Raw genomic sequence first — 25372 nt, 5'->3', positions numbered from 1 at the left:
GACGAATCCTACTTCCGGGCCTAAAGTAGTCTGCGTTTAATATGGCTTTTGTGTTGTTAACATGTTTAATGTTATGTATTTTCTTCTATTTGATCTCAAAAAGCTCCTAAAACAGTCAGTGATCACTGTTGACCTCACTCGGCTTTTATTACCACTAATCATTTATTTAAGCTCAGTTTTTAAAACCTTAGGATGTAACTACAGCCCAGCCCATGCAGCAGTATATGAATGACTAACCTCGTATTGTGGATGGATTATCTCAGTTGTTCTCCTGGCTGAAGTTTGGTCCTTTTACAGCATCCTGCCATGCGATTACATTTGTTCCTGACCACCGAGAACACTCACGTTAACTTTTATCGAGTGGAAAAAAAGTTAGCTTGTTTATATTATGCTAACTTAGCTGTGTCGCTAGCGGTCACGTAGCACTATATACCAGCTAGCCCAACTTCAGTAACCCTACAAACGTCACTGCTGTTTAGTTTTCTGTCTTCATTTATGTTGGAAGTGATAGCAGAGCTGTACGTTTTAATTTGTTTCCAAAACCCCGCAGTCAGGACATGCTATATTGTATTTAGATAGAAGCTAGCGAGCTAACTCCCTGCTAACTTCTAACTCCGTTAAATGTCATAAATTCCGTTTTCATGGATGCCTGGATGTTAAACTCAATTCTTACACCTGGTAGAGCAGAACGCTGATCATTTTATTAAAGATGAAAGACTTTAGACAGTTTTTCAACTCTCAGTAATGCCATAGTGATCGTTTGATATATGGACCTGCAGCGGAGTTTAGGCCCAGACACGGCTAGTGACGTCAGACTTAACGACCGGATAGGTTTTCAGAACGCTACAAACAACAACCAGCGGATCTGAGCAGACTTCGGGCAGAGTGTAAATGAATAACTAGTGCGAGTGAAACCTGTTCATGTTTTGTGTGTCTGAAAAAAAAAAAATCAGCCGATATATCGGATTTTTACATCACAGACATTAGTATCGGTGTTGATCCTATATATCGGTCAGGCACCCGGAGGAACATGTTTCCTAAAATGCAGTCTCATAAAAATCAACTCATGACTAACGATAGCTTAGCTGTTTTATTAGCTTTAAAATGCATCCACTCCTGTAAACATGAAGTCTTGAGCTACAAAGTTGTGAAATTATGGAAAATGTCCCTCAGTGGTGAAGACACTGTAAGTGCACTATTCTGTCATTTTAGCTCTGTTCCACCACGATCACTCGCTGCTCCCGGGGATGGGCAGGATGCATATATTGTATTTATTTTCTCTGAAAACAGCTGCCTGCAGCTGGAAACAGTCTTGAGAACAGTCACTGAACCAAAACAGAGCTAAACCGAAAGGTACTAAAATACTCCCAACTGCTGAGCCGGACGATATGTGTGCACTTCACACGTACAACATATTAATGCCATCTTTTCTTTAGATAGAAAATACCAACGAGAGCTTCAAGTCATAGTTTTGCTTATTTTAGACTGAATTGCAATCAGGATAACAGACTTTAAGGTATATACTGACTGATCTAAGATGTTTAGCTTATTTTCTAAGAGCAGAAAAACATATTTGAACAAAATACTTTAATATTTCTAGTAAGCTATCCAAAGTCGTACTGACATCAAACAGGCATGTCAAACAGTTGGCACAAATCACACACATTCACACTCATTTCTTAACCTACAGACATGCACGACATTCTCATTGCAGGCCGCACTGCTACAACACTTCTCCGGTCATTAAGTCCTTTAAACTCAAAGGGAAATACCACTCAGTTTTAGCTGAAAGCAATCCAAATTCATTGCTTTTTCCCTTTAGATACGAGGCAGAATGGTTCATCTCTAGGACGCCACACAGCGCACACACCAAGCTGGAAAAACGATGACACGGTCCAGAATGTTTTATTTTCTCGGGGTTCAGGGGACATTTTCCAGCGTGGAATCCATCACGCTGTCACAGCGAGGAAACTCAAAGAACAAAAAAAGAAAAAAACGCCTTCAAAGAGAGTCTCCCTTTTTTCTTCGATGACAGATTACAGTCTTCATCTTTTGGGAAGAGCCGCTCATAAATTATGATCTTTTGTATTTTTCAGTGATTAGGCTTAAAAACAGGAAATGTAAGTACTTCATTAGAGTGATATTCCCCTTCAAGTGACCCCCCCCACTCCCCCCCAAAGAAAACGGGTGCAACAGTAAGTATGCTTTCTAATACAGTACATGTCTTTGCTGTCCATCAGATTGGGTTAGAGCTGCCAACCGCTGGACAAAGGCATCGTCTCAGTTTTTACATCTATGCTTCTTGTTTGGACTCAGGAATGCGAGAGAGGGCAAGAGAGTCCATGGGAAGTCGTGTTTTATACTTAGAAAACTTTTTTCTTCTTCTTTTTTTAAACTTTCGCCCCTCAATTTTGTTGTTTTTTCTTTGCAAGATAATCTCGGTCCACTTTATCTCGCTCGCTCTATTTTGAGTTTGGGTTTCATCTGCCTATACTCAGCAGATAAATTCACTTGTTTGCAGGTTTTACAGGTTGTGTGCGAGTTCCAGAGCGTGTAATATATATGCATATCTGAGCGTGTTCGACTGAGAAAGAGAGACGGAGGAGTTGAAGACTGCGGAGGAATGAGGGAGTACGGGGTCAGATCGAGGGGACAGCCTTGTTCAGCCAGTCGGCGGATGAAAAATTGATCCGGAGGGAAATCTTTTTTTTGTCTCAGAGGGAGAAATAGAAGAGCTAAAGAAGTCTGTATAAGGAGGAATTAAACAAAAAAAAGATCCTCTTTTGTTGCATTGTTTTTTCTTTTTATTCGGCGTCTAATTTAGAGTTTTTGAAATCTTGTGATTGCATTAAGCAGCTTTCCCAATCCCACCCCCATTCTTTTTGGCCAAGGCCTTCAAAGTAAGGTTCGTTTGTTCCAGATAAGTACTCTCTCTTTTTGTCTCTGCCCCCACCACCCCCACCACCCCCACCACCCCCCGGGCATCATTAGTACTTGATCTCAAGGCCAGATTTTCACCTCTCCCTTATTATTTTGGACTCACTCCTTATGCAGTTGATTGCTTGTTTTCTTTAGTGGATCAAAGTGCTGCCGCTACTTTTCTTTTCACATTTCATGTCCGTTTTTTTTTCCTTTCTGCCTCCCATCCTTATTCAATCCATCCAGCAAGCTTTTCTTCTCCCTTTATATCCCTCACATTCCAGCTGTGTCAAAGTGCTCTATCCTTGGATCCTTTTTGGAAACGCTCTCATGCATTCGGCTTCTCGTCTCATTTTTGTTACATTCCACGATTGTTTTTCCATCCAAACGTCGCTCTGTTTTTATTGTTTTAGTGTTCACCTCCCCGCGTTTGCCCCTCAGGGTTTCTTTGGTCGCCCGTTGCGCGGCAGGTTCTCCACTGTGTTGCTGAGGCGGTACTTGACGATGATGCTGTGCACCGTGGATTTAGGCATCCTCAGCTCCTGCCCGATGGCCCCCTCTGACTTTCCGTCCTTCCAAAGGTCCACCACACGCTGCCGCTGCACCACATCGTGCTCCTTGGTCTTCTGGCAAACGCTGGCAGCGGTTGGCCCTCCGGTGGCTCCACCAGCAGCTCCCCCGGTGGCCCCAGCAGCGGCGGCGGCTTCTGTGGGGGCAGACAAGCGGCAGACTGTAGTGGAGGCTTGGAGAGGGGAGAAGGATAATGTGACACTTAACTGGTCCCTGTAGGGATTTGCTCTTTTAGTTTGCCTCCCTCCTCTCTCTGGGGGGGAGGTCGGAGGTCAGGGGAGAGCTACCGAAGCTGGAGTGGTGGAGGGGTGGGGGGAGCTGAGGTTCAGTGTCCTGCTCAAGGACACTTTAGCAGGATGGGTACTTGCAGACACGCGTGCTCCACTCCATCTGTTTAATGTTTACGCCTCTAAAGGATGAAGTCTGGTCTAATGTGTGGGACTCCTTCTAGCACAGATGTGTAGCGTCCTGATGGCAGAAACAGGCTCTCCAGAATGCAACTCGAGTTATTGTGCAAATGCTGACAGACTGCCACGTGTGAGACATCACCAAACAATCCTTCATCAGAGCATTGTTACGTTTTGTTGCGCGGTTCACAGAGTGCAGCTAAAGTAGTAGATGTGCACTTAAAGCGCCACAGCCCGAGTATTTTTGGACATGTTTTGTGTACTCAAGTGTGGGAGCTTCTCTTGGGGAAGTGCGCTGTTAATGGAGGGGGGGGGTCGCAGAATCAGAGAATTGTTATTTTAACTCCGTCCATTCCTCCAGCTCACTTTTTTCCCCTCACCCCCTCCCCCTTTCGGGCTCAATCTAAAAAGGTCACGACGCAGCGCAACCCCAATCAAGACCGTAAATGTGGTCTCATTTGCTGCATGCTTGTGCCCCGCTGCGGTGCTCGAGACTGCAGCCCCCAGGCCCACGCTCAGCTTCAGCTGCAGTCTCGCCACGAAAAGGCCCCCGGTGAGCAAAAAAAAAAACCCCACGAAGCAACACAGCACGCGTGTGACTATTTCTGAAGCAGCCGGTGCTCGGCCCAGCCCTCTGCCAGTTCACAAGTCACAACACGAGGTTTAAACAACCAAACTCGTGCGGCTTTGGTCCCTCTCAAAATACCTTGGTAGAAAGTCCGAATGTTTTCTTGGCACGGGCCGAACCCAGACAGCCTGAGCATAATGACATTTTCAGAGATAGGCCCTGGCTCTCGAAAAAGCAATGCTTTTGACAGATGTCTCAGTCTGCAATTACAAAAAAAAAAAAAAATCAAGATACACCGAGCGAGAGGGACAGGAGAAGCACTTGGAGAGAGCGAGAGAGAAAGCTGGCTATTGCGGTTTTTAGAGCTAAAGCTATTGGGGAATATCAGGTTTTACCAGTTATCTCTGCCACATCGCCGCTATCTAAACATCTCCAAACACGAATGCACATGCAGAGCAGAGAGCGCGTCTGGAGAGCACATGCTGTTACCAAACTAATTACGAGAAAATACATGCTGGAAAAACTGCCAGCGAGCCCTGACAGACTGCAGACGAGGAGAGCTGGACAAGAAGTCAAAATAAAATAGATTTTTCTTTTTCTCTGCTTTTTTAACTCTTAAGCCCTTAACTCAATAAGTAATTAGAGCCACGGCAGGACCCAACAAGAGAAAATAAACAGGCTCCTTGGGGCAGGTTTGATAGCGCTCCGGCTGTGCTTTATCGTTGCACAATGTGTCATTAGATCCCATAAGTGCTGAGCTGAGTATTGAGGCTTCGAGGCCGGACATGTTAAGAGATGAGAACGCCTTAATATAGCAGCACAGCACGCTCGTGTTTGATTTGGGTAATGTCTATTTCAGGTGTCTATCTGGCAGCCACATCAGAAAGCTCTGCTGCAGATGGATTTTTCCGATACGGACTCCTTTCTGGATTTTTAAGGTTTCACAACTAAACCTGCTTAGGGGTGAGGGGGAGATAAAGTGACTGTTCAGAGTGCCTAAAAGGGCGCTGCTTTAGAAGCCATCAGGTAGCTCTTTCAGTCACACGACACGGCATTAAAATGAAACCCAAGACTCGAGCAATGATCCGAAATCTACGCGTAATGCAAAGACATCCTGAAATACCCGATTCCCCAGGCACGCTCATTTCAGCGAGGCCTCTGCAATATTTTTCCATTTTCTTTTGCCTAATCTTTTTCCACAACAACATAACCATATATAGCTGGAATTCCTCAAATGACATCTTTAAAAATAGGAGCAGCACTTTGGACCGGTTTTGTCCATCAACGGCGCACGTTGCCAAGTAATCAAGTTCTGATCTCTGCGGCCAGATCTGGGCTTCTCCGTCGGGGTGTCTCGGAGGCTGGAGTTGGCGCGCACCCTTTCAAATATGAAACTATAAAAAGTGTGACCGGTGGGATTTGTCTGCTTCTGTTTTCTCACAGGTTTCTTTTGCCAGAGCAGATGGTATAAAAACAAGGAGGACAATTAAACAGTGAAAATGAATGGCTCAGTCACGCTAGAGAAAAAAATATGACAGCAACCTCCTTGAGCCTAGGAAAAGTCAGCGGTTGCCCGGTGATTGGATTTTTTTTTTTTTTTCACATCTGGAAACTCGTTAGAAGTAGAAGCAACTACCAACAGACTAACCTCAGGGCAACAACTTTCAATTGCAAGTCGATTGCACAGGATGCCTGGTTGGAGGCAACCTGTCTCCAAACAATTGCAGCCTGACTCAAACAGATTGGAGGTTAGCCAGCAAGACATCAACCTGAGTCAGTCTGCACTGATAAGCTCAACTCGTGTGCAATGCATCTCTTTGCAATAGGGGACTTGACTCAACGCATCTGCATAGTACTTATATTCCTATATAAAAGAAAGCCTTTCTGAGCACCTGTGATATTTTACAGTTAAACTGCTGTTCTGCAGTAACTATGTCACTATCTGTGGAGAAATGTCTGAATTTCTCTTTGGATGTCAGTAGTTAATGTGATTTTCTGAGTATGCAGACTGCAACAGATTCGCAATGTTCACTGTTTCCACCGTTAATGATCATATTATCACAAACAGGTTGAATGTAACTGACAACTTAATCCAATTTAATCACAAACCAATGCAAACTGATTTGGTTTTCTTTCTGTTTTATTGCTGCCCGACTCACTAAAGTTTCTCTGAGGATAGCAACTGACTGCAAGTAGCAAAAGCCCAGGTCCCCATCTTTGAAGCAGCTATTTGAAAGGCAACAAGACTGAAAGCAATTACAACCATTCATTCCTCAGTGTGACTGTAGCGTAAGGACTAAACCCAGTTAGTGATGCAGTTTAGCAAAAATAAGAACGCTAAAAACTGTTGCAGCAGATTCTGAGATTTACCCACTAGTAATCAGTAGCATGGGTGAAGCATTTCCCATAATGCAACACAGTACCATCTTTTCATTATACCCTTCATGCCTGGTTAATTACTATAGCTTTCAAGAACTCTTGAAAGCACTTTCTCTTTGCTTTCTATTTTGAAGCGAGCTGAGACTAAAAGATAGTTGTCTGTCACGCTGATCGCTGTGTCAGATTACACAGAGGCATAAAATCTTGCCACTTTATGACTGACAGACATGACAGACTGCACCCGCTGAGTCACGCTTGTCATCCATCAAAACATGTGTGTAAAGAGGTGCTAGCTTGTAATTTCCAGGATAGCAAGGAAAGGAAAAGGAACAGAAGATGGCAGCTGAAGCAGTCATTATAATATTGAGTTCTGACCACACCGGCAACATAATTCCTCTTTTGCATTGTCATGATTACAGCTGTACAGAGCTCAGCGGTAGAAAAAAATATCTCGACAGCTGGAAAAAGCAATCTGAACCCAAGGGAACCGTCGTGGATGACACCAACACATTTTTAACATGCTAGAGCGACACTACAGGAGGCTGTCAGGCATGGAGCCTCGGTTTTAGTCCGTAGGCGAACAGACGGCCCACATCGTCTGGATCGGCCCACGATCGCAGCGTTATCGTGTAGTCTGAACCTGGCATCAAATCAGCTCTCCTCAGGCCAAGAGCAGCTGGTGTATAAAAGTGCACTAAAGTTTTCAGTGAATGTTTGGCATGACTGAGTAACTAGACGCCGTAAAGTGTGTGCGCTCAATACAGCTCGTTGGCACGTTTTTACGAATCTGTAGATTTTGCAAACGGTGCCTGCTCCGAGCCTGAAAACAAAAGCAGAACTTTGGCCACATCGTGAACAGAATTTAGAATTTGAAACCAAGGTGGAGTCTTGAGAAATATCAGCGTGCGACTGCTGATAACAAGAAAATTATGAGTAAGTAAGGTAAAAAACACAAAAGGAGCCACCAGAGCGAACAGATCTGTTTACAAATGACACTGGTTAACAGATTTGTTTTGAGTTCTGCTTCATGAGACGTGGAAAAAACTGCACGGTGGTTGTTTTTCTTGGCTTTTAAAAGATGACTGTCTGTGATTGTAAGGCAGCATTTGCAGTCATTCATTCAGACAATGACTCGGAGCAGCTCGGAGCGGCAGGAAGAGATTTGACTGAAAATGATCAACTGAGAGAAGCTCAACAGCAATGAGTTACCTGCGACCATAAACTCTGAGCTCATTTTAAACCTGCGCGAAGTGTGAATTTGCACAACCCCGACCACAATGATCCCTTTGACATCACCAGAGTAATTTTCTCAGACTGGATCCAGACCCAGAAATAAACAATTTAAAAACAGCACCACAGCTTCCCACAGGTTGATGAGAGCTCCTCCCGATGAGCAGACTGAATTTTTATGTGGAAAAATCGATGGGAAATTACTAAGACAAACTGAATGTTGCGCCTGAGCCAGCAAAACCATCTCCACCGCTGTCAATTATCAGCACGTTAACGAAAAACAAAAACAAACGTGACTACGGCCACTTCAGATACAGATTTAATGCACAAAATGACTCTAAAGAACCCTTAAACTGACGCTGCGGCGCTGCTTTGTCCTTAAACATCCTTAAATCACGTGCTGTGATAAGAATCAGTTCCTGAGCCAGAGGCAGAGCTGCACTGACACAGCAACAACACCTCCGCAGAGAAGCATAAATCTGAGTAAAAGTCATCAGCTTGCCAAGTGTCAGACAGATCAAACAAGCTTCTTCTTCTGTGCTATAATTACTGAAGCCCTAATGCCTCGAGATGTTCGATTATCACTCAGTAACTCACCTGTTTGTCTCTCATACGTCCACAAACTGCATTTTCTGCTGACAAAGCTTTTTTTTTCTTTCTTACTGTCATATTAAGTACACACTTTGGTGCTTTACAGCTGCTACAGTGTCAGCGGCGCCTCAAACACTGACCTGATATGAATGATCCGGGTGGCATCTGACTGTAATTGGCCCCTCCCATGTGTAGGGCGCTCGGGGGCGCGGGTGTGAAGGGGGCTCCGTAGTTCTGAGGGGTTGCGTAGGGTCCTGGAGGTATGGGCTGTGGAGAGAGACCGTGGGAAAGACAAAAAAAAAGGTTTTCTTTAGAAATTCTGCACGTGGTGATTTTAAGAAAATCATAAAATAAAACGAACCCCCTTTTGAGTCGCGCAAGGTGACCAAAATAAAAAGTGCCGAGTAAGCAGCTGGGGAGTTAAAAAGTGCAGGTGGGTGAGGATAATGGGCTCTATGTTTTCATTGGATGTCTTCCATCTATTATTTTTCCACTGCGGGCTGGCAAAGCTCGAGCAGGTTTCAACCTGTCAGCGTTTGTGTGTGTGTGTGTGTGTGTGTGTGTGTGTGTGCTGTATTTAGAAGCAGCCTGATGTGCTGACCGGGGGTGTGAGCGTCTCTGTGCCCTTGCTGGCCAGTCGGCTGAGGATGCTCCTCTCTGACATCTGCAGGCGGGCGGCGATGGGTGGGACTCTGGACAGCGTGGCCGGTAGCCGAGTCACGTCGGCCTTCATGTCGCTCAGCAGCTCCTCCAACTGGTTCAACACTGCAATGACAACAACAATAAGAAGACCACAATAAGAAGAGCCACCGACCAGGTGCTTCAGCTTCTCATTTTTATTTAGTTTGCTCAAAATCTTCAATTAATATGAAGAAATGTGCTTTTTTTGGAAGGTGCCAGTTCAGGTGTTTCACATCCGAGGCTGCTTCTGTGCTATGAAGGTCAAGACTATAAATAGTCTGCTTAAGCAGCTTTATTTCAACAAGCTGTTGCTTTTCTTTCCTCAAATGCTGAGAATAAATGTTTAAATAGCACATTGTTGATGCTGTTTTTGTAAGAGATTACAGTTCCCATCCTCCGGTATCTGCCCTCTCTGTCATCGCACCCTAACAAGTAATTAATCACCGTCCGCAGCGCTGCTGATAAAAAAAAAAAAAGGTTTCGCCTTCATTGCGTTCGGGTCTGTTAAGACGTACGAGACGAGAACAAGACCAGCAGTGTGCTGAGCGTGTTATTCTGTCGACAGTGCGATATAAACATGGACGGGCTTGCAAAGGAGCCAGCGAGGAAATGTTTGGAGCTATCACTTATCATTGTGTAAGCTTATCTGCCTGCCGTTTTTTTTGAAGTCAGCTCCAGGCAGAGCGATACGGTCAACTCAGCAGGAAAAGATTGCACAACAGCTGCTGCGAGATACGCCGATCTTTTATCCCCCTCTGATTATCTGCCTGACAATCTTCCCTGCTTTCTCTGAATCCGTCTGCGTGCCTCTGCGCAGATCTGCTTCCCCGACGCAAACGTTTGTGTTAGATTTTGTTCGCTGAACAACACGAAACAATTTCCTCGCAACTCTCGGTGCCTTTCATCCGATCGCTCCTGACCTTTGTGCAGGACAGCGTTGGCTGGCTTGTTTCCCGCCAGGGACTCCTTGCTGAGGTGCTGGTGTGACTCCGCCAGGCACTCCACCTCTGCAAAGCGTGCATTGAGCGCCATGGCCGGGTGGCTGGGATCCTGGGTCATGTTTAGATAAGCTGCCCGCCGCAACTGCTCCTCTATCACCAGCGCCTGCTCCAACAGCTGGAGGATGATGGATCGGGAGGAGGTCAATGGAGAAAGAGCAGAGAAAGGACTGTTTATGAATCCGAGGTCACTGAAACCACAACATGTATATGTGCTTTGCTATGATTAAAAAACAACATGTAATTTAAAAAAAAAAGTGATTTAAGAGTTGTACTGATTGTGGTTTGCACTGTATTCTGGGCCTTCCTGCACACTCTAGGCTCCAAAATGACAGCGCGGTGATGAAGTGCACTTCAACACAGATATCAAGTTACAAAAACATTACAGAGCGCTAAAATTTGCCACTTCAGTTGGTCTGCAATGCCTGCAGGGCTCTCTTGTTGCGTAACTTACACAATAGTTCCACTCCCAGTCTGGATATTAATAATGTACCACAGCTACAATTTAGATACAGTCACTGTATACAGTTAGTAACTTCTATACTCTTGTTCCATATGTGCATTTTATTACATTTATCGTATGTTTATCTTAAATGGAGCTTTAAATAATTTACAAAATCATATAAAAAGTTTTTAAAATCTAAAGTTTGGTTATAAAATCAACACAACAGGCCGTAAAAGTACGGCTGAAGCAGATCTAGTACCTGAGGAAAAACTGCTTGTTTAAGTTTTTGTTTGTGTATAAAAAAAATGTAAAGATTTGCTTCCATTATTTATTTATAAATCACAATCTTAATTTAATGTAAGTAATTTTGAGGGTTGGACTGTTGTTGGGTCAAACTGGCACTGTGGAGATCGCAGCTGGACCAGTTTATCAGCAGGCTGATATTATCTGCCGTTATAAAAGGCATTTATAATGGCAAATAAATGCACATTTAAAAAGGAGAGAATAGATAATGGATTGCATTTATATAGCGCTTTTCTAGGCACCCAAAGCGCTTTACAATTCCACTATTCATTCACTCTCACATTCACACACTGGTGGAGGCAGCTACAGTTGTAGCCACAGCTGCCCTGGGGCAGACTGACAGAAGCCAGGCTGTCATATCGCGCCATCGGCCCCTCTGGCCAACACCAGTAGGCAGCAGGTGAAGCGTCTTGCCCAAGGACACAACGACCGAGACTGTCCGAGCCGGGGCTCGAACCGGCAACCTTCCGATCAGATCACAAGACGAACACCCAACTCTTTGAGCTTTGAGCTAGATGATACAAAGACTACGAGTGTTGGTGTTGCATAGCTTTTCCTTTAGAGAGCACTTTGCAGCTTCACTACTGGCAACCCATGTATCTGTTAAGCTGCAATCAATGAGCAACTGAGCCAAACAGAAACTGGCAGTGAATCAGTAAATAAGTAACTATACATAACAAATATTTGGGAAATCTGTTTATATTTTTCAACTCTAAAAGGAAAAAAAAAATCAGCAGATATATATATTGGAATATCAGACTTTTAACTCACCAAATATCGGTACCAATATCGGTCGGGCTCTAAGGAAGGTCCCACATGGGTAATTGAGAGGGACTTTTTCCACATTTTTAAACCAATCAACCAATTTATTAATGGAAAACTTAATCAGGGTGAACACACTAATAAGAAAACTGACAAAACAGATGACCTTTGCTCTATTTATACTGAAACCTACAAATCTTCTCAATTTTCGTACAAATTTCTTATGGTTTTTTTTAACAATGTCTTAGTTGGCATACTAATAATAAAGGCCTCTCATGATTAATCCAGCTTCGTGAGTAAATGCACTTTATGTGTGTATGGGTATCTGTGTGTGGGTCCTGGTAAAGGGAGTTATTTGTAGTAAATGCGTTGCAAAAGCTGTCGTGTTACACAACCAATTACAACTAAGACAGCGTGATGAGAAATCGTTTTATTTTCTGCTGTCCTGTGCATTCTCGATGGCAGGTTTACCCCCCATGAAAGCCTACAACAATTTAGCGAGAAAATAAATGAGAAACGACGAGGCTGAGGCAGAAAAAGCGATGCGATGCAGTAAATGAGGATGTTGAGTGCAGGATCTGAAACATGTGCGCCGCTCAAAAACAGGATGAGAGCTCTTCCAGAAATGCAGCGGTCAGCAATACCATTCAGCTAATATGTGGGTCTAGGGGCATCTGTCATCCGACCATCAACCGAGTCAAGTGATCGAAGACACTGGACCGCAAGGCTTTTTATAGCGACTGAAACCATCCGCTGTCGTGTTCACGGCACACCACGTTCCCGCATACGTGGTATGAATTTGTATTCAACATGTGAGACCTTTGAGAGCTTGGAGGAAACTGAAATTTATAAAATGTGCGAGTCTAATGTTGAACGCAAGAAGTGAAGGTTTTCGTGACACATCTTACCTTGAAGCGCCGAGCCAGGAACTTGTTCTTCATTTCCAGGAAGTTGCCTTTATTCGCCTGCGTCTTGAAAGGCTCGTTGATGATGGCGAACTGGGGATCATTCTGGATGTCCTGCCACCGAGCGTAGCCGTGACTGGCGCTGAGGTCAAGGGTCATGTTAACAACACTTTGGGAATAAGACAATAGAAAGTATCTAACTAAGCACACAACATCACCCTGAAGCTCAACAAGGAGCACTTTTAGACATTTGGTGCATTGGGGAGAAGTATTAACAACATAATTTTAAAAAGATACGTTCATAGCAGGAGTTAAATCTGCACATAAATACCACTACATGTCATCACCATGAGTGCACTAATGTAGCTTAAAACAGGGGTGTCAAACATAAGGTCTGTGGGCCAAAATAGGCCCAGCAAAGACTCCTATCCAGCCCATGGGACAGCTTTGGAAAATGTGAAGGAGGGCATTAATCTTTGTATTTATCTATTTTAATTATTTAACCATTTTAATTGTATTCTCATAGATTTTGAGATTTTCTTTTTTCTTATATCAAGACATCTCAGGGAATAAATGTTTAGTTAAATGTCTTTACAAGGACAGAAAGTGGAGTTTGTTGGTCCGGCGTGGTAAAGATCAAAGTAGTCTGTGTGTGGCCCTCAGCGTAAAATGAGTTTGACATCCCTGGCTTAAAATAAAAACTAGAAAAAGAGAAAAAAATGTAATTGCAAACATCTGTAGTTTCTTCAGAGGTTATAGGATCATTTGTGCTGCTTTCTTATAGCTATCCTATGCTAACCTAATACTGAGTTGTATGAAAAGGAGGAAAGGTGGCCCCTGTAGCCTGCAACACACATGCAGTTAAGGGATTGCCTTCATTCCATCTCTAACCATGTTTTTCGGTGGCTATGGCTCAGGAGGTAGAGTGGGCTCTATGCTAACTTTAAAGTTGGTGTTTCGCATGTCAAAGCATCCTTGCAGATGATGCAGAATCCCCTGATGCCTCTATTGGAGTGTGAATGTTAAACAAGGTGCTTAATTAGATAAGCATAGTGGTATATAAATACCTGCTAAGCACTAACTTTGCCATTTTGGAAGCTTAACGTAATTGCCTTTAAAGCCCAAATCAGATAATGATGTTTAATGGCTGCAGCTGATCGGTTTAGCTTTAAAGCATGAAGGCCAGAAACAAAGATAAAGCAAGTCTTACTCTGTCTAGAGTTATAAAAAAAATCCACCTTTCTTTACTTTAGTTAATTTAAAGTTAATGAAGAAGAAACAGTAAATTATTTTCTTAATATCTTCAGCACCAAACAGAAAAAATTGACCACTTTTGACCTTTACTGCAAGCAGCGAAACTTGATGCTTAAAAAAGAAGCAAAAGCAGAAGTGCTAAAAACTTAAGATCTCACTTAGGACTGACTCCAAAAGTGAGTCAATTCCTTTCAATTCCTATAGACGTCACGCATCGGCTGGTATCTGTCCATGTGATGCAACCACACCATTGGGATGCAGCTTACTTGGAAGCAAGCGAGCCTCATTTGATGACTTTGCACAGGAGCCTCTTGCTCAAGTTCGGCCACTTCTGGCTCCAAAACCAACATGGCAACAGCCCAAATGCCACACTCGGGCTTTAAAATAGAAGTCCACGAAACAATGGCATTGCACAAAGATAAGTAGCATCTTCTAATCTTACTCTCACACAGAATGAAAACAAAGGCGAGTTTCCTTCCAAAATGGAGCTATTCTTCTAAGTGTGTTTTTTTACATTTGAATTTCACCTCTAAGCAGACTTCAGGCAGACTTCTATTTCAGTCTATACAGGCCTCAGCATCAGCTTGTAGAATAATGAAACCTGAGTTTAATGTGAATACTCCACAGCCTTAACGACCATAATAGAGAGAGCAACATGAACTAAATGACCCTCCGCATCAGTGTCCAGCAGACACACAGCTTGCTGTTTACTGAGGTCTGGCCGGCTTGTTGACTTATTACGCTGGGCTTCTGCCGGCCGATAGAAAAATAAACGCGCCAGGGTCATCGCCCGGGCAACTGCCATCAAGGATACATCACGATTCCCGCCAACAGCCAGAAGTCGTGCCGGCGGTGCCAGATCTCGTTCATCTTCCCCGAAGAGATGGCAGCCCGCTCCTCGTTCTGCCAGAGAGTGTGCAGCTCTGCGGAGAGAAGCGAGCACAAGGTAAAGAACACGAGGCGGGTTTACACGGCGCGCCCAGAGCTTTTCTGGGTCCGCGATCAAGGAGGAGATAATTCTGGCTCAGTGCTGCTTTTGTACTGAAGCTCTGGAACACAAGGGGAATGTTTTGCTCGTTCATTTAATGTTGTTTGGACTGCTTGGCAACGTTTTTGGACAAACTGGATATTTTCACCCTCACACCTTTTTCACTTGATTAGCAGGGGGGGTGTTTCAAACACAAAGCCCGTATTCAGACAGAGAAAGTGAACTGAGAGTCGTAGGACAAAATGCAACAGATGTAGAGAAGTCTTATTATCTGACAATGTTTTTTAAATATCTTGTTCTAGTTTTGGGGAAGTTCATAAAAGAAGTATCATAGAAATATGAGCGGAAGCATGACGCTTGAACAAGCTTTATGGAAATTCCTATGAAATTTAGCAGAACACTTGTTCGCACATGTTTCCTTGATTGTTTCTTCTGATTACCACTGAAACACTTCCAAAAAAAAAAAAAAAATTACACAGGAGAATAAAGCTGCTAATGAAGGAAATGTTGATGCATGACATCATATACAGTAGGGTGAAACAGCCTTGACCCCCCCCCATTTCTTTAGATTTTGCTAGGAAAATGGGAAATCCCTGCAGCAGTTTGTTAAAACGTGCAAATCTACATGAAATATGGTGTATAAAGCAAAAACGAGAGTTTGTGCGGCTTCTTGAAGGACATTCAAAGCTCAAAAATGATACATTTCACTCCATCAGACCTGTTTCCCTGATTTTTCAGTCCAGTTCTTGCGTAATTTGGCATGTCCCTGCTTTTTCTCGCTGCTTCTCTTTCCACCCTTCCACTGAGACCATTTCTGATAAAGTTTCAGTGAACAACAGAGCCAAGTCAACTGAAGGGCCAGATGTATCTCTGAGGTCCTGTGTCAGGGCTCTGCTGGATTTTTTCCTATTTCTTAAAGACGCTCTGGGAAAGAATCTAATTGGTGCTAAAAAACTTACATACTTTAAAATTGGCTCTGTGCTACGTTTTCTGAATCACAAAATTGGTTCATCACTTGATTTAGGGGCCTTTTTGTGCTCTGTGCTAATGACTTATATGTCAGTGTCAAGGAGCTTAAGGGTCAAACAAAAAAAAAAACCATTCCTCTGAAAATGGCAAGGTAGAAGAACTGTTTTAAAAATGAGTGAAAAAGCAGCCAATGTCCAAAGATAAACTTTGAAACACCTTCAGAAAGCTCAGAAAACTATCGCGCAACACCGAGTCTATTCCAGATCTGCTGTAACTAACCAGTGAAGCCACCGTCTGCGATGTTGAACATGAAGCGAGGTCGCTCAGTCGGGGGCTTCCCGTTACCCTTCGGCGCCTCCTCCTTCGCTGCTTTGACTTCTTTTCCAGCATCCTTTTCACCCTTGACCTCCTCTGCTATCAACGACAGCGGTAAAAATGTTAATTAGTTTGTTATTGCAGCATACCGTTACACGTCTAACCACCAGGAACTGAACAGACACGCACCTTTCTTCACATCAGACACTTCGGTCTTATCCTTGGCATCTGTTGTTTCCGTTGTGGTAGGTGTTCCCTCCCGCTTTTCTTTTTCTTTCTCTTTCTCCTCCCCAACCCTTTCTCCTTCTGCAAAAACAAAAGGACCTGAGTCACATAAACCTGTTTTATGTGTTTGTGCATGTCAGACTTGAACTCACAATACAACAAAAAGTCTTATAATGTTTGGGCTTATCAAGTTTCCTTTTCTTTTTTTTGGGTTCACCTGATTTCTCCTCTTTAACTTCTGAATCCTGCTTAGATGTGTGTTTAGTCTCGTCTTTAGTCTCCTCCTGTGCTTTCTTCTCCTCTGTAGAGGCAGCTGGGTTATCGGTCGTGTCTTTCTTCTCGTCCTCTTTCGTGTTGCTGTCGTCTTTGCTTTCAGTTTTTTGAACGGAAGACACATGTTGCGATGTTTCTTTTGTGGAGTAGGAAAGCTGCGGAGAATAAAACAATGCAATATCACATAATCTTGTTTGCAGTCATGTGCCAAAATCTTCACGCCAGAAGTAAATACTGTATATAAAGACAGCCAGTATGATGTCACCAAAGTCACGAGAGTGAATCTGAGTGGTGCAACTTCTCAATCACAAGGCAGGACAATCCTAAAACACACCCTGCTTTATTATCTTTTTCACTCTAATGCTGATCATCCTTCTAGCCATTTTCTCCCACTTATCCAATTCAGTGTCATGGTTCGGCCTATTCTAGCAGCCATAAGGCGAGAAGCGGGTCACACTATGGACAGATTACAGGTCGCCGGTCTCTTGCACGGCTAACACAGAAGAGGTTTCAAGACTATTCACAGTCACATCCAAACCTATGGAAATTTCACAGTCACCAGTAAACCGAACCCCACTACCCGCAGTTCTTTGGACTCTTGGAGGAAGCCGGATTACCCCGAGAGGGCCCACGCAGACATGAGGAGAAAATGCAAATTCCACACAGAAAAGAACCGGCCAGGTGGCCCAGGACATCGTAACAGTCAAGTAAACAAGACCCCAGTCACACAGGCCTAGAGACATGCTGGCAACAATTAAGGAGAAACGTGCTTTCCCCAAACACGGTGGTAAAAACTGTCAATGGAAGTGATGGACTTGTCTGCAAACACTGGTAAACTGCTCTAAGAAACTGAGTGTGACACAAACTCGACAGGTTGAGTTCAAGTCAATTCAGTTTTATTTATTTGTCACTAAATCAGAACAACAGTTGCATCAAGGTGCTTTATTTTGTAAGGTAAGGAAGGACTCTATATTAACAGAGAGACAGCCCCAACAATCAAACAACTCACTTGCTAACAGTTGGAAGGAAAAAGTCCCTACAAGCAACCACGGCAATCTGCTAGCAACCAAAGCAGTCACCGGGAACCACTCCCAACCAGTCAGGGGATACGTTTCCCTAGCAACCAGAAGTTGTCACATCCCATATGGCCAACAACTGTTGAGCATATTTGTAGAATGTCCCGTGAAAAAGCCGCAAATTTGCAACCAGAAGAGTCGCCCTCTGCTGGCTGTTAAACAGAACGCAGGTTAAGATGCACCATAACTGGCTTTTCCGTCCTATATCCATCTTTTATATACAGTCTACAGTCACACAGGGAGAAATCTCTTCGATGGCCACAATAAATCTTCTAATTAGCTTAATAAATTTATACAAAAAATTGCACAATTTGTTGTGGATACATGCTACATCAGAGAAATAATAAGGTAATAAACAGACCACCTGTTCATTTGCCACTATGGCCTTAATAGTCTTAATATTTGAGTGGTGGAATATTTTTTTTGTGTTTTTCTGTCTTTTAGGCTTTAAACTGAGTACCATACTGCATGAAACTGCTGATACCGTGAAACTGATTGCATAGATAATTTTAAGACTGCAATGCCTGCATGTAAAATATAATTTTTAATTTTCAATGAAAGGAGGATATGTGCAACAAATAAGAGATTTGTGAAATAAGTCAGAGGTTTTACTGACAAAACAGAAATATGCATAAATATTAAGATTAATGGAATAATTGAGAAGACACTGTACTGTTTTGATTTGCATTTTGAGGACCAAGTCCCACCTCTGTAGGGTCTGCAGTTTTGTTGCCATCCACCTCTTTCCTTTCGTCCTTCTCCTTCAGTTTCTCTTTTTCCACAAGGGCCTCAACGTCCTCCTTGTCCTCCTCCTTTTCTCCCTCCTTCCCATTCTTTTCCATCTTCTCTGCAGGAGCAGGGGTCGCTGCATTTGTTCATACACGTAAAATCATTTGCACATTACACATCAACCATGCTTTTATTTACGTGGAGCGCCCTCTGCTGGCCGCTGTTATTGGATGTTTTTGGGTTACCTGGCTTTGAGGTGCACGGTGTGTTGTTATAGCTGGCATCTGGGGTGGGCGTGGCGGTTTTCACCGCAGGAGAAGAGGCCCTGGAGGAGGATTTGTCTATGCTAACCTCAGACTTGAGCTCTGGAAGACTCCACCGACCGTTGATGTGCTCAAACTCCTGGATCTGAACACAAAACATGAAACACTCAGTAAAAAAAAACAAAAAAAAACTTGGCACCCACGCACTTTACCTAATACCACCTCCTTTAAACACACCACCCACATGCCCTGTTTGCCTGGCAGTATATCACACAATCCCTCTGGCACAGATAGCAGATCAGGATGTGTACACGTTTAAACAAGTTGGACTGAAAACTGGAATGAAGATGTTTCGATAAACTAAGATAAACTGAGAAAGTGGAAGCAGCAAAGAAATCAAAGGGTATTTAAAGATGTAATGATTGATCGTTTCACATGAAAGAGGTCTATTTCTTCTTTTCTTCAAAAACACCTATAAACAAAAAAATCTGGATGTGCTTTATCATCATTATATTTCTCCAAACTTTCTTACATACGATTTGTAGTTGCAATTATTCTACGTTAGTCTTTCAGCGTATTTACATTCAGTAATTTACTCTCCGTGCAGTAGTTTTCAGCAGTTACCTGCACAGTCCAGCGTTCCCACTTTGCATTTAACTGCACAAGATATTTTTGCACAAGATATTCACAATATTACTGTTAATTCTCCACAGCTGAATGAGAGCTGAGTTCATGATATGCTTGAGTAAACTGGACATTTTCTGTTATGGCAAGAATTGCAAGGGCAAACTCTTTGCTAAGGTGTTTATTTACCCCTGATTATCATGGTTTTCATATTTTGGATAGAGAAACACATAAATCTGACAAGCATGGTCAAGTGCAAGCTGCAGAGACAGAAAAAAACTTGGATAAACAACACTAAAATTTTGTAAATGGAAAAATACTAGATGATGTTCTGGCCCCAATATAGACCAGTAAGTAGGGAAGAGATCCAGGAAGCACTTCTGCACACAACAGTCTGATCTCTCTAATGCCCAATGAGAGGTACAAGATCCACATATCACACACCAGCAGACTAGTGAACACATTTTTCCCCCTATAACCGTAAAACTATTAAATAAATAACAGATACACTCAACAAATGAGCAATGCATACTGCAAAAGTGCATGTCTCTGTAGTGTTGTAGTAGTAGTGTTGTTCATATAAATCTTTACTTGCACTGGTACAAAACACACTGGAGTCTTAGTTAGCACACTTAATGTTTTTCACATTTCACAAGACCCTATTTACACAATCAGAGCGACGATAAACATCTTGAACTCTGAATCTTTATCTGAGCTATAAAAGCTACTAATGCAGTTTTAAGAAGTACTTTTTGTTTCTGCTGCTGTTCGATGTTCCAAGCATTTATTTAACTCAAAGGAAAGACTCCGACACAGAGCCAGCAGGGAGCAACAAACACAACTGCTGGGTTTCTCCTGCTTCCATTTATTATCGAACTGTTCTCTACTGACACATAATATAAACTGTCACCTAATGAATCAGCGAGAGACACAGTTTGACTTTTTTATAGGATAAAGATGGCATCTGAGCCTACACGCACACGTAGTTAGTCAGAAATAACAAAGCCAAGCCTTTTAGAAATAGTGTGGTGACACTCAGATTAGGAAAAAAGCAAACTGCTCCCTTTACGTCAAACTGATTTTTAATTTTTGATCCAAATTATTTCCAGTAACAGTTCAGTAGTTATTGCATATTATAATAAGCCCCTTTTTTCTCTACTAAATTCTACACCCTTGTCAGAAATTCAAGTATTGACATCTCACTGCTGACAAATTTAAAATTTTGCAGGGTGAAAGAGAATAAGAAGGTGCAGCTGCATACTTCCAACTCTTTAGCCATGCAACCAAATGGCAACTATCCTGCTGTTGTGTGGAAATCTGCAGGATGTAAAGTCTGCTTTGCAGCAATGTATACCTGTTTGCCATCACAGAATGAGAGCTGTCATAACTTGCATCATTCACCTCATCTGTCTGCAACTAGGAAAGGCAACAGGTTTCGTCTAACCTTCTTCTTGAGGAGCGACATGACGCCAATACGTGTGAGAACTGGCTGTCGACACAGTCCTTCTCTTGGGACGCCATCGGCGAACGTCTCGGCTCCATCAGCGACGGGCTCGCACAAGTGGCGCATGAAGAGAGACACGTAAGCTCTGGGAAAGAAGAAGGCAGAGATAGATGAATATACTGGACTTAGAGGAAGTTTAAAAGCTTGACCTTGATAGTGTGGAGGACCAAGACCACCATAATAAAAAACAAAAGCATGTTTGAATATTATATCTTAATAACATTTTGTATTTTCTCCACTTTCTGTTTCACAGCACTGTTCACTTTTGTGTTTAATTCCTTTATGCAGCGTGCGATGTGTATAACCACAGTGTTTGGAAGCATACTGTCTCCTTAGGTATTTATAAATGACATTAATAAACACAATGTTCTTAGCCTCATGTTCTGCTCTTGTGACATCTAAAAAAAGCAAAGATACAAAAAATTCCGCTACAGTAGATTCTTACAAACGAAACTAAGAAAACGTTTAGTTTTGATAACTTTTTCTGCTTTACTCCAGAGCATCATCTGCATATCTGTCTATGAACAAGGAGGCATTTCTATTCAGTTACTGAGATCTTTGGAAAATCAGATAATATAGTGACAATGACTCCTCAATACGCAACACATTTTATAGCATTGTGGCGGAAGCGGTTGTGAGCCAACGCACCGGAGCGGCATCGGCTCATCACGCCGCCCTGCGTAAATAGCACTGGGTCCTGAGTGTGTGTTGTTGTTGGTTATGTTTGCAGCTGGCAGGGGGCGAGCTGCAGCCGAGTGCGCACGGCAACCGTGGAAATAGTGTCTGTTAATAAAGTATGCTGCAAAGCATGAACGTGTGGTCGGGTCTGCTGTGGATTTATTACAAGCATCATGCCAGGATCTAACTTGTGAATGATGGTAAGGGTAGGGCTGATCCTTTCATTCAGGTTTATGTCTGGTTCTCTTTATCAGCTCATCACAGCTGTTTCACCATCTGCTGCAAAGCCAACATATTACATATGCATAATCTCTTTAAAAACACCCTTTATAACTGCAGGATGTTATAGTCGCCCCCTAACCCTGGTGCATAACTGCCATTATCAAGTTCAAAGTTCAAAAAAGCTACACAACTTTTTAGTGGGAATTCTGATGTTAACAATCAGAATTTAGACAAAATTGTACACAAAGTAAGAATATTTTTACGATTTTTTTGTGAGTCGCCCGAAGCTTCGAATCCAGCTCATTGCTCTTTTATTACTGGCAGCTTCACAATGAAACAGACTGTTTAATGGCATGATGCAATGTTGGAACAGAATGAATTGGATTATCACCCACTGAGCCGTGACATCTCTGTCACTGGATAGCGAGCGCGAAAAGTAGAAGTCAGTTTCTGATATGATTGTTCTTTGCACTGCAGAGTGTTTTAAGATGTGCATTTCGTGCATTTAATTCCTTGTGAATCTACAAAATGATGTGTAATCATTTTAATTTTGTGGGTTTTGGTCCTCCGTGTAATAAACTGTCTGTTACTTACTTGAATTCTTTCTCAGTCTTGCCTTTGAGGTCTCTTACAAGCCACTGAGAAGAGAAAGCATCCTGAGATGGCATCCCCCAGCGCATTACAGCATTCAGGAAAGCTTTGCGCTGGCGTGTGTTAAAGCCCAGAACCTATTGAAAGAACAGTTTATATATGTGAACTACTATTATCCTAGAGCTTGATTGAAAATGCCAGAATGAAAAACTTTTTCACAATCTTGCAGACACTTTTGTGTTTTTAAAACCTCCCAGGGCCTTTTCTGTTTAAGTCTGACTCTTTGATAATGCTAAAATAAACTCTAAGTCCAATCTTTAACAGTGCAGGAGCTCATTATCACGTCCACCATAATCAGGATGATGAATGAGCTTAGAAGGTTCAGAGCTATTGAAGAAGTAATTGCTTTGCCGCCATCTCCAATAAAGGATAATTCGGTTTTTAAAGATCGCTGAAAAAATAACCGTGAATGCTAGTTCGCTTTAAAAAAAAAAAGCCTGACAGATTTCAGAAATATCACAATTTAAAATAAAACAAATGAGTAAGACTAGTTCCAGAGCTGTACAAACCTCAAGGTTGCCTCCCACCCTGGCCAGAAGAGGAGGCAGAGGTTTATCTTTGTCATTCCTCAACTGCCGACGTGATTGCCGTCGTCCTGTGCAAAAAATTAGGCAACAAAAATGACGCACGTAAGAATATTTGCTACAAAAAAGACAGATGCACTCAATAAAGCATGTTCTTTATTTATTTTTACATTTTGCAACTCGGCAGTTATTCGTGTCAACCAAGAGTTAAAAACTTCTGATAAGCCTGAAGCATTTTGGTTTGAATTTTTGGCAAGCCAACTTGTTCTGCTCTGCCAGGGAACTGTAACAACTAAATCAAATTCAAGCTGTAATTCAACACAGGCCTGAGAGCGTGTCCTACAAAATATATATTTCGACTTTCACAAGCAGCTCTGCTCGATCTGATGCCTCCGATTCTTTTCCTTACCTTCTGGCCGATCATCAAAGTCCTCGTCCTCCTCCTCAGAACCCACCGAGTACTCGGACTGGTTATCTGAAATGTCAGCATGCCACTCTGAAACAGCACACGGTGGTCTGTCAATAGGCCAGGCCCATTCACTTCCACTGTGCAAGTCATAACTCAAAAAGCACACACACATAATCTGAGACCTCATTATTTTTCTACTTCGATCCCCAGATTAACATAATAAATCTTACATCCATTCTTAGGTCCACGTGAACGAGGACCCATGTTCACATCCAGGGCTTCCTACTCCTAAGCATCATTCTGTTATGTGGAGTTTCTTCATCTTACACGAGACTCGCCCCCTACCTTGGTCTTCCTGTGCAGCATCATTGTAGTTGACAGGCTTGCGGTTCCTCTTTCCTTTACCAAGTTTGCTTGCCAGATCCTCTTGTTGCTGTTCGTAGTGATGCCGCAAAAGCTTCTCCCAATAATCTGGGTCCACGTTCTCCTCCTGTTTGATTATCTCCCGCTCAATCTCCTCGATCTGAAGCATTAAAGATGAGAACACATGGAAAAAACTGAAGACTGTGAGACTTAAGAGTTAATATAATCTCTAAGAAACAACAATAAACTTAAGTTTGTTAGAAAAAAACAGGAATGGTGGTTTGCTCACATAAGCTGATCTCAAGCTAACCTGTGGACAGATCTGATGTCTCCAAGTTTATTAGACTTGGCAAACAGAAGGCAACTCAGATAACCACACGTTAAAACTGGGATTTGCAGAAGAGCATCTCTGAATGCACAACATGTTAAACCTTGAACCAAATGGGCTACAGCCGCAGAAGACCACACCACATGACTCTAGTGAGGCAACAAGTCAGTGGGGCTCGTCAACAGGACAAAATGAGACTGGAAAAATGTTTTCTGGGCTCATGAGTTTCTATTTCTCCTGTGACATTCAGGGGGTAGGCTCAGAATTTGGCATAAACAACACAAAAGCATCATTGGTTACCAACTAAGCATTCCTTACACACCAGAACCAGTATTATTATGAGTATTACTCAACCACATCCACCTATTTACGACCACAGGGTGCCACCTTCTGATGGCCGCTTCCAGCAGGATAACACACCATGTCACAAACATGACACTGATTTCACTCAACAGTCACCAAATCTCAGGATGTGAAGCTGACAAATCTGCAACTGTGAGATACCGTCATGTAAAAATGGACCAAAATCACTGAGGAATGTTTCCAGCACCTTGTTGAATCTGAACCTGGGTTGCTCAACATGTTCTCTGGAATGAAAATGACTTGTTTTTTTCAGTGCAGTTTTATTTTCACGCTCTCTCTAGTGGCAAATTATGTGGAAACCAGCACTTGCATAATTTTTGAACATGTATGTGCAAAGAAATGCTACACTTCATCTCTATTTTTCATCCACGTGAGGAGAAAACGATGTCTCCACTCCAGACCTTTGCACAAGTTGCACATTTTTGCAAGCAAAGATACAATAAATGGGTATTCAAGTAAGTCCTCACCTTATCTTCTTCCCGCACCATGTACTGGGCCACTTTGAAGGAGCTGAGGTACTCGTTCATGTTCTGGACATCCGAGTCGTCTGTGTCGTCTTGGCTTCGGTCCAGCAGCCTCTCGATGGCAGTGCTGTCATAGTGAATGACGTTGCCCTCGTCCTCAACTTTATCCCCTGAACTGTTCTTCATGCCTGCCAAACGTGGAGTTAAAAAGCGAGCAATTGTTTCTATGGTTCTTCCAACACATTTTAACAAGTAAAAATGCTCTTGTCAGTTATTTTAATCAATAACACCAGAACATGCCAGGAATGCCCTGTGGCGAAACCTGTCAGAATGAAAGGCATTAAACTGAGTGTATTTGACAAAATAATTGAATTCAGCAGAATAAGCCTATC

General features: G+C 42.7%; 1 protein-coding gene across 5 annotated transcripts in view; it reads right to left on the bottom strand.

Moving 5' to 3' along the window:
- The window catches only part of chd3 (chromodomain helicase DNA binding protein 3), a 55734-nt gene that overhangs the window by 7019 nt on the left and 23343 nt on the right, over positions 1-25372 (bottom strand). For 2 of the 5 annotated variants that reach the window (XM_005925852.3, XM_042222242.1), the window contains 17 exons: positions 24984-25168; positions 23808-23985; positions 23463-23549; positions 23039-23124; positions 22473-22606; positions 20919-21063; positions 18833-18995; positions 18566-18723; positions 16727-16937; positions 16474-16590; positions 16249-16383; positions 14827-14935; positions 12762-12894; positions 10266-10461; positions 9266-9429; positions 8805-8931; positions 2970-3625 (listed from right to left, as the gene is read on the bottom strand). In XM_005925852.3, coding sequence (XP_005925914.1) covers positions 3357-3625; positions 8805-8931; positions 9266-9429; positions 10266-10461; positions 12762-12894; positions 14827-14935; positions 16249-16383; positions 16474-16590; positions 16727-16937; positions 18566-18723; positions 18833-18995; positions 20919-21063; positions 22473-22606; positions 23039-23124; positions 23463-23549; positions 23808-23985; positions 24984-25168 — 2597 coding nt within the window. In that variant the 3' untranslated portion in view covers positions 2970-3356. Of the gene's footprint in view, positions 1-2968; positions 3626-8804; positions 8932-9265; positions 9430-10265; positions 10462-12761; positions 12895-14826; positions 14936-16248; positions 16384-16473; positions 16591-16726; positions 16938-18565; positions 18724-18832; positions 18996-20918; positions 21064-22472; positions 22607-23038; positions 23125-23462; positions 23550-23807; positions 23986-24983; positions 25169-25372 lie in introns of those variants that run through there. The other 3 variants (XM_014334720.2, XM_005925853.3, XM_014334721.2) reach the window with 3 other exon arrangements.

Source organism: Haplochromis burtoni, unplaced genomic scaffold (assembly GCF_018398535.1).
Source record: "Haplochromis burtoni strain Fernald_Lab_line unplaced genomic scaffold, NCSU_Asbu1 Contig_82, whole genome shotgun sequence".
NCBI lineage: Eukaryota > Metazoa > Chordata > Actinopteri > Cichliformes > Cichlidae > Haplochromis > Haplochromis burtoni.
The sequence above is the reverse complement of the archived record's forward strand: the minus strand, read 5'-3'. Positions and strand labels throughout refer to the sequence as shown.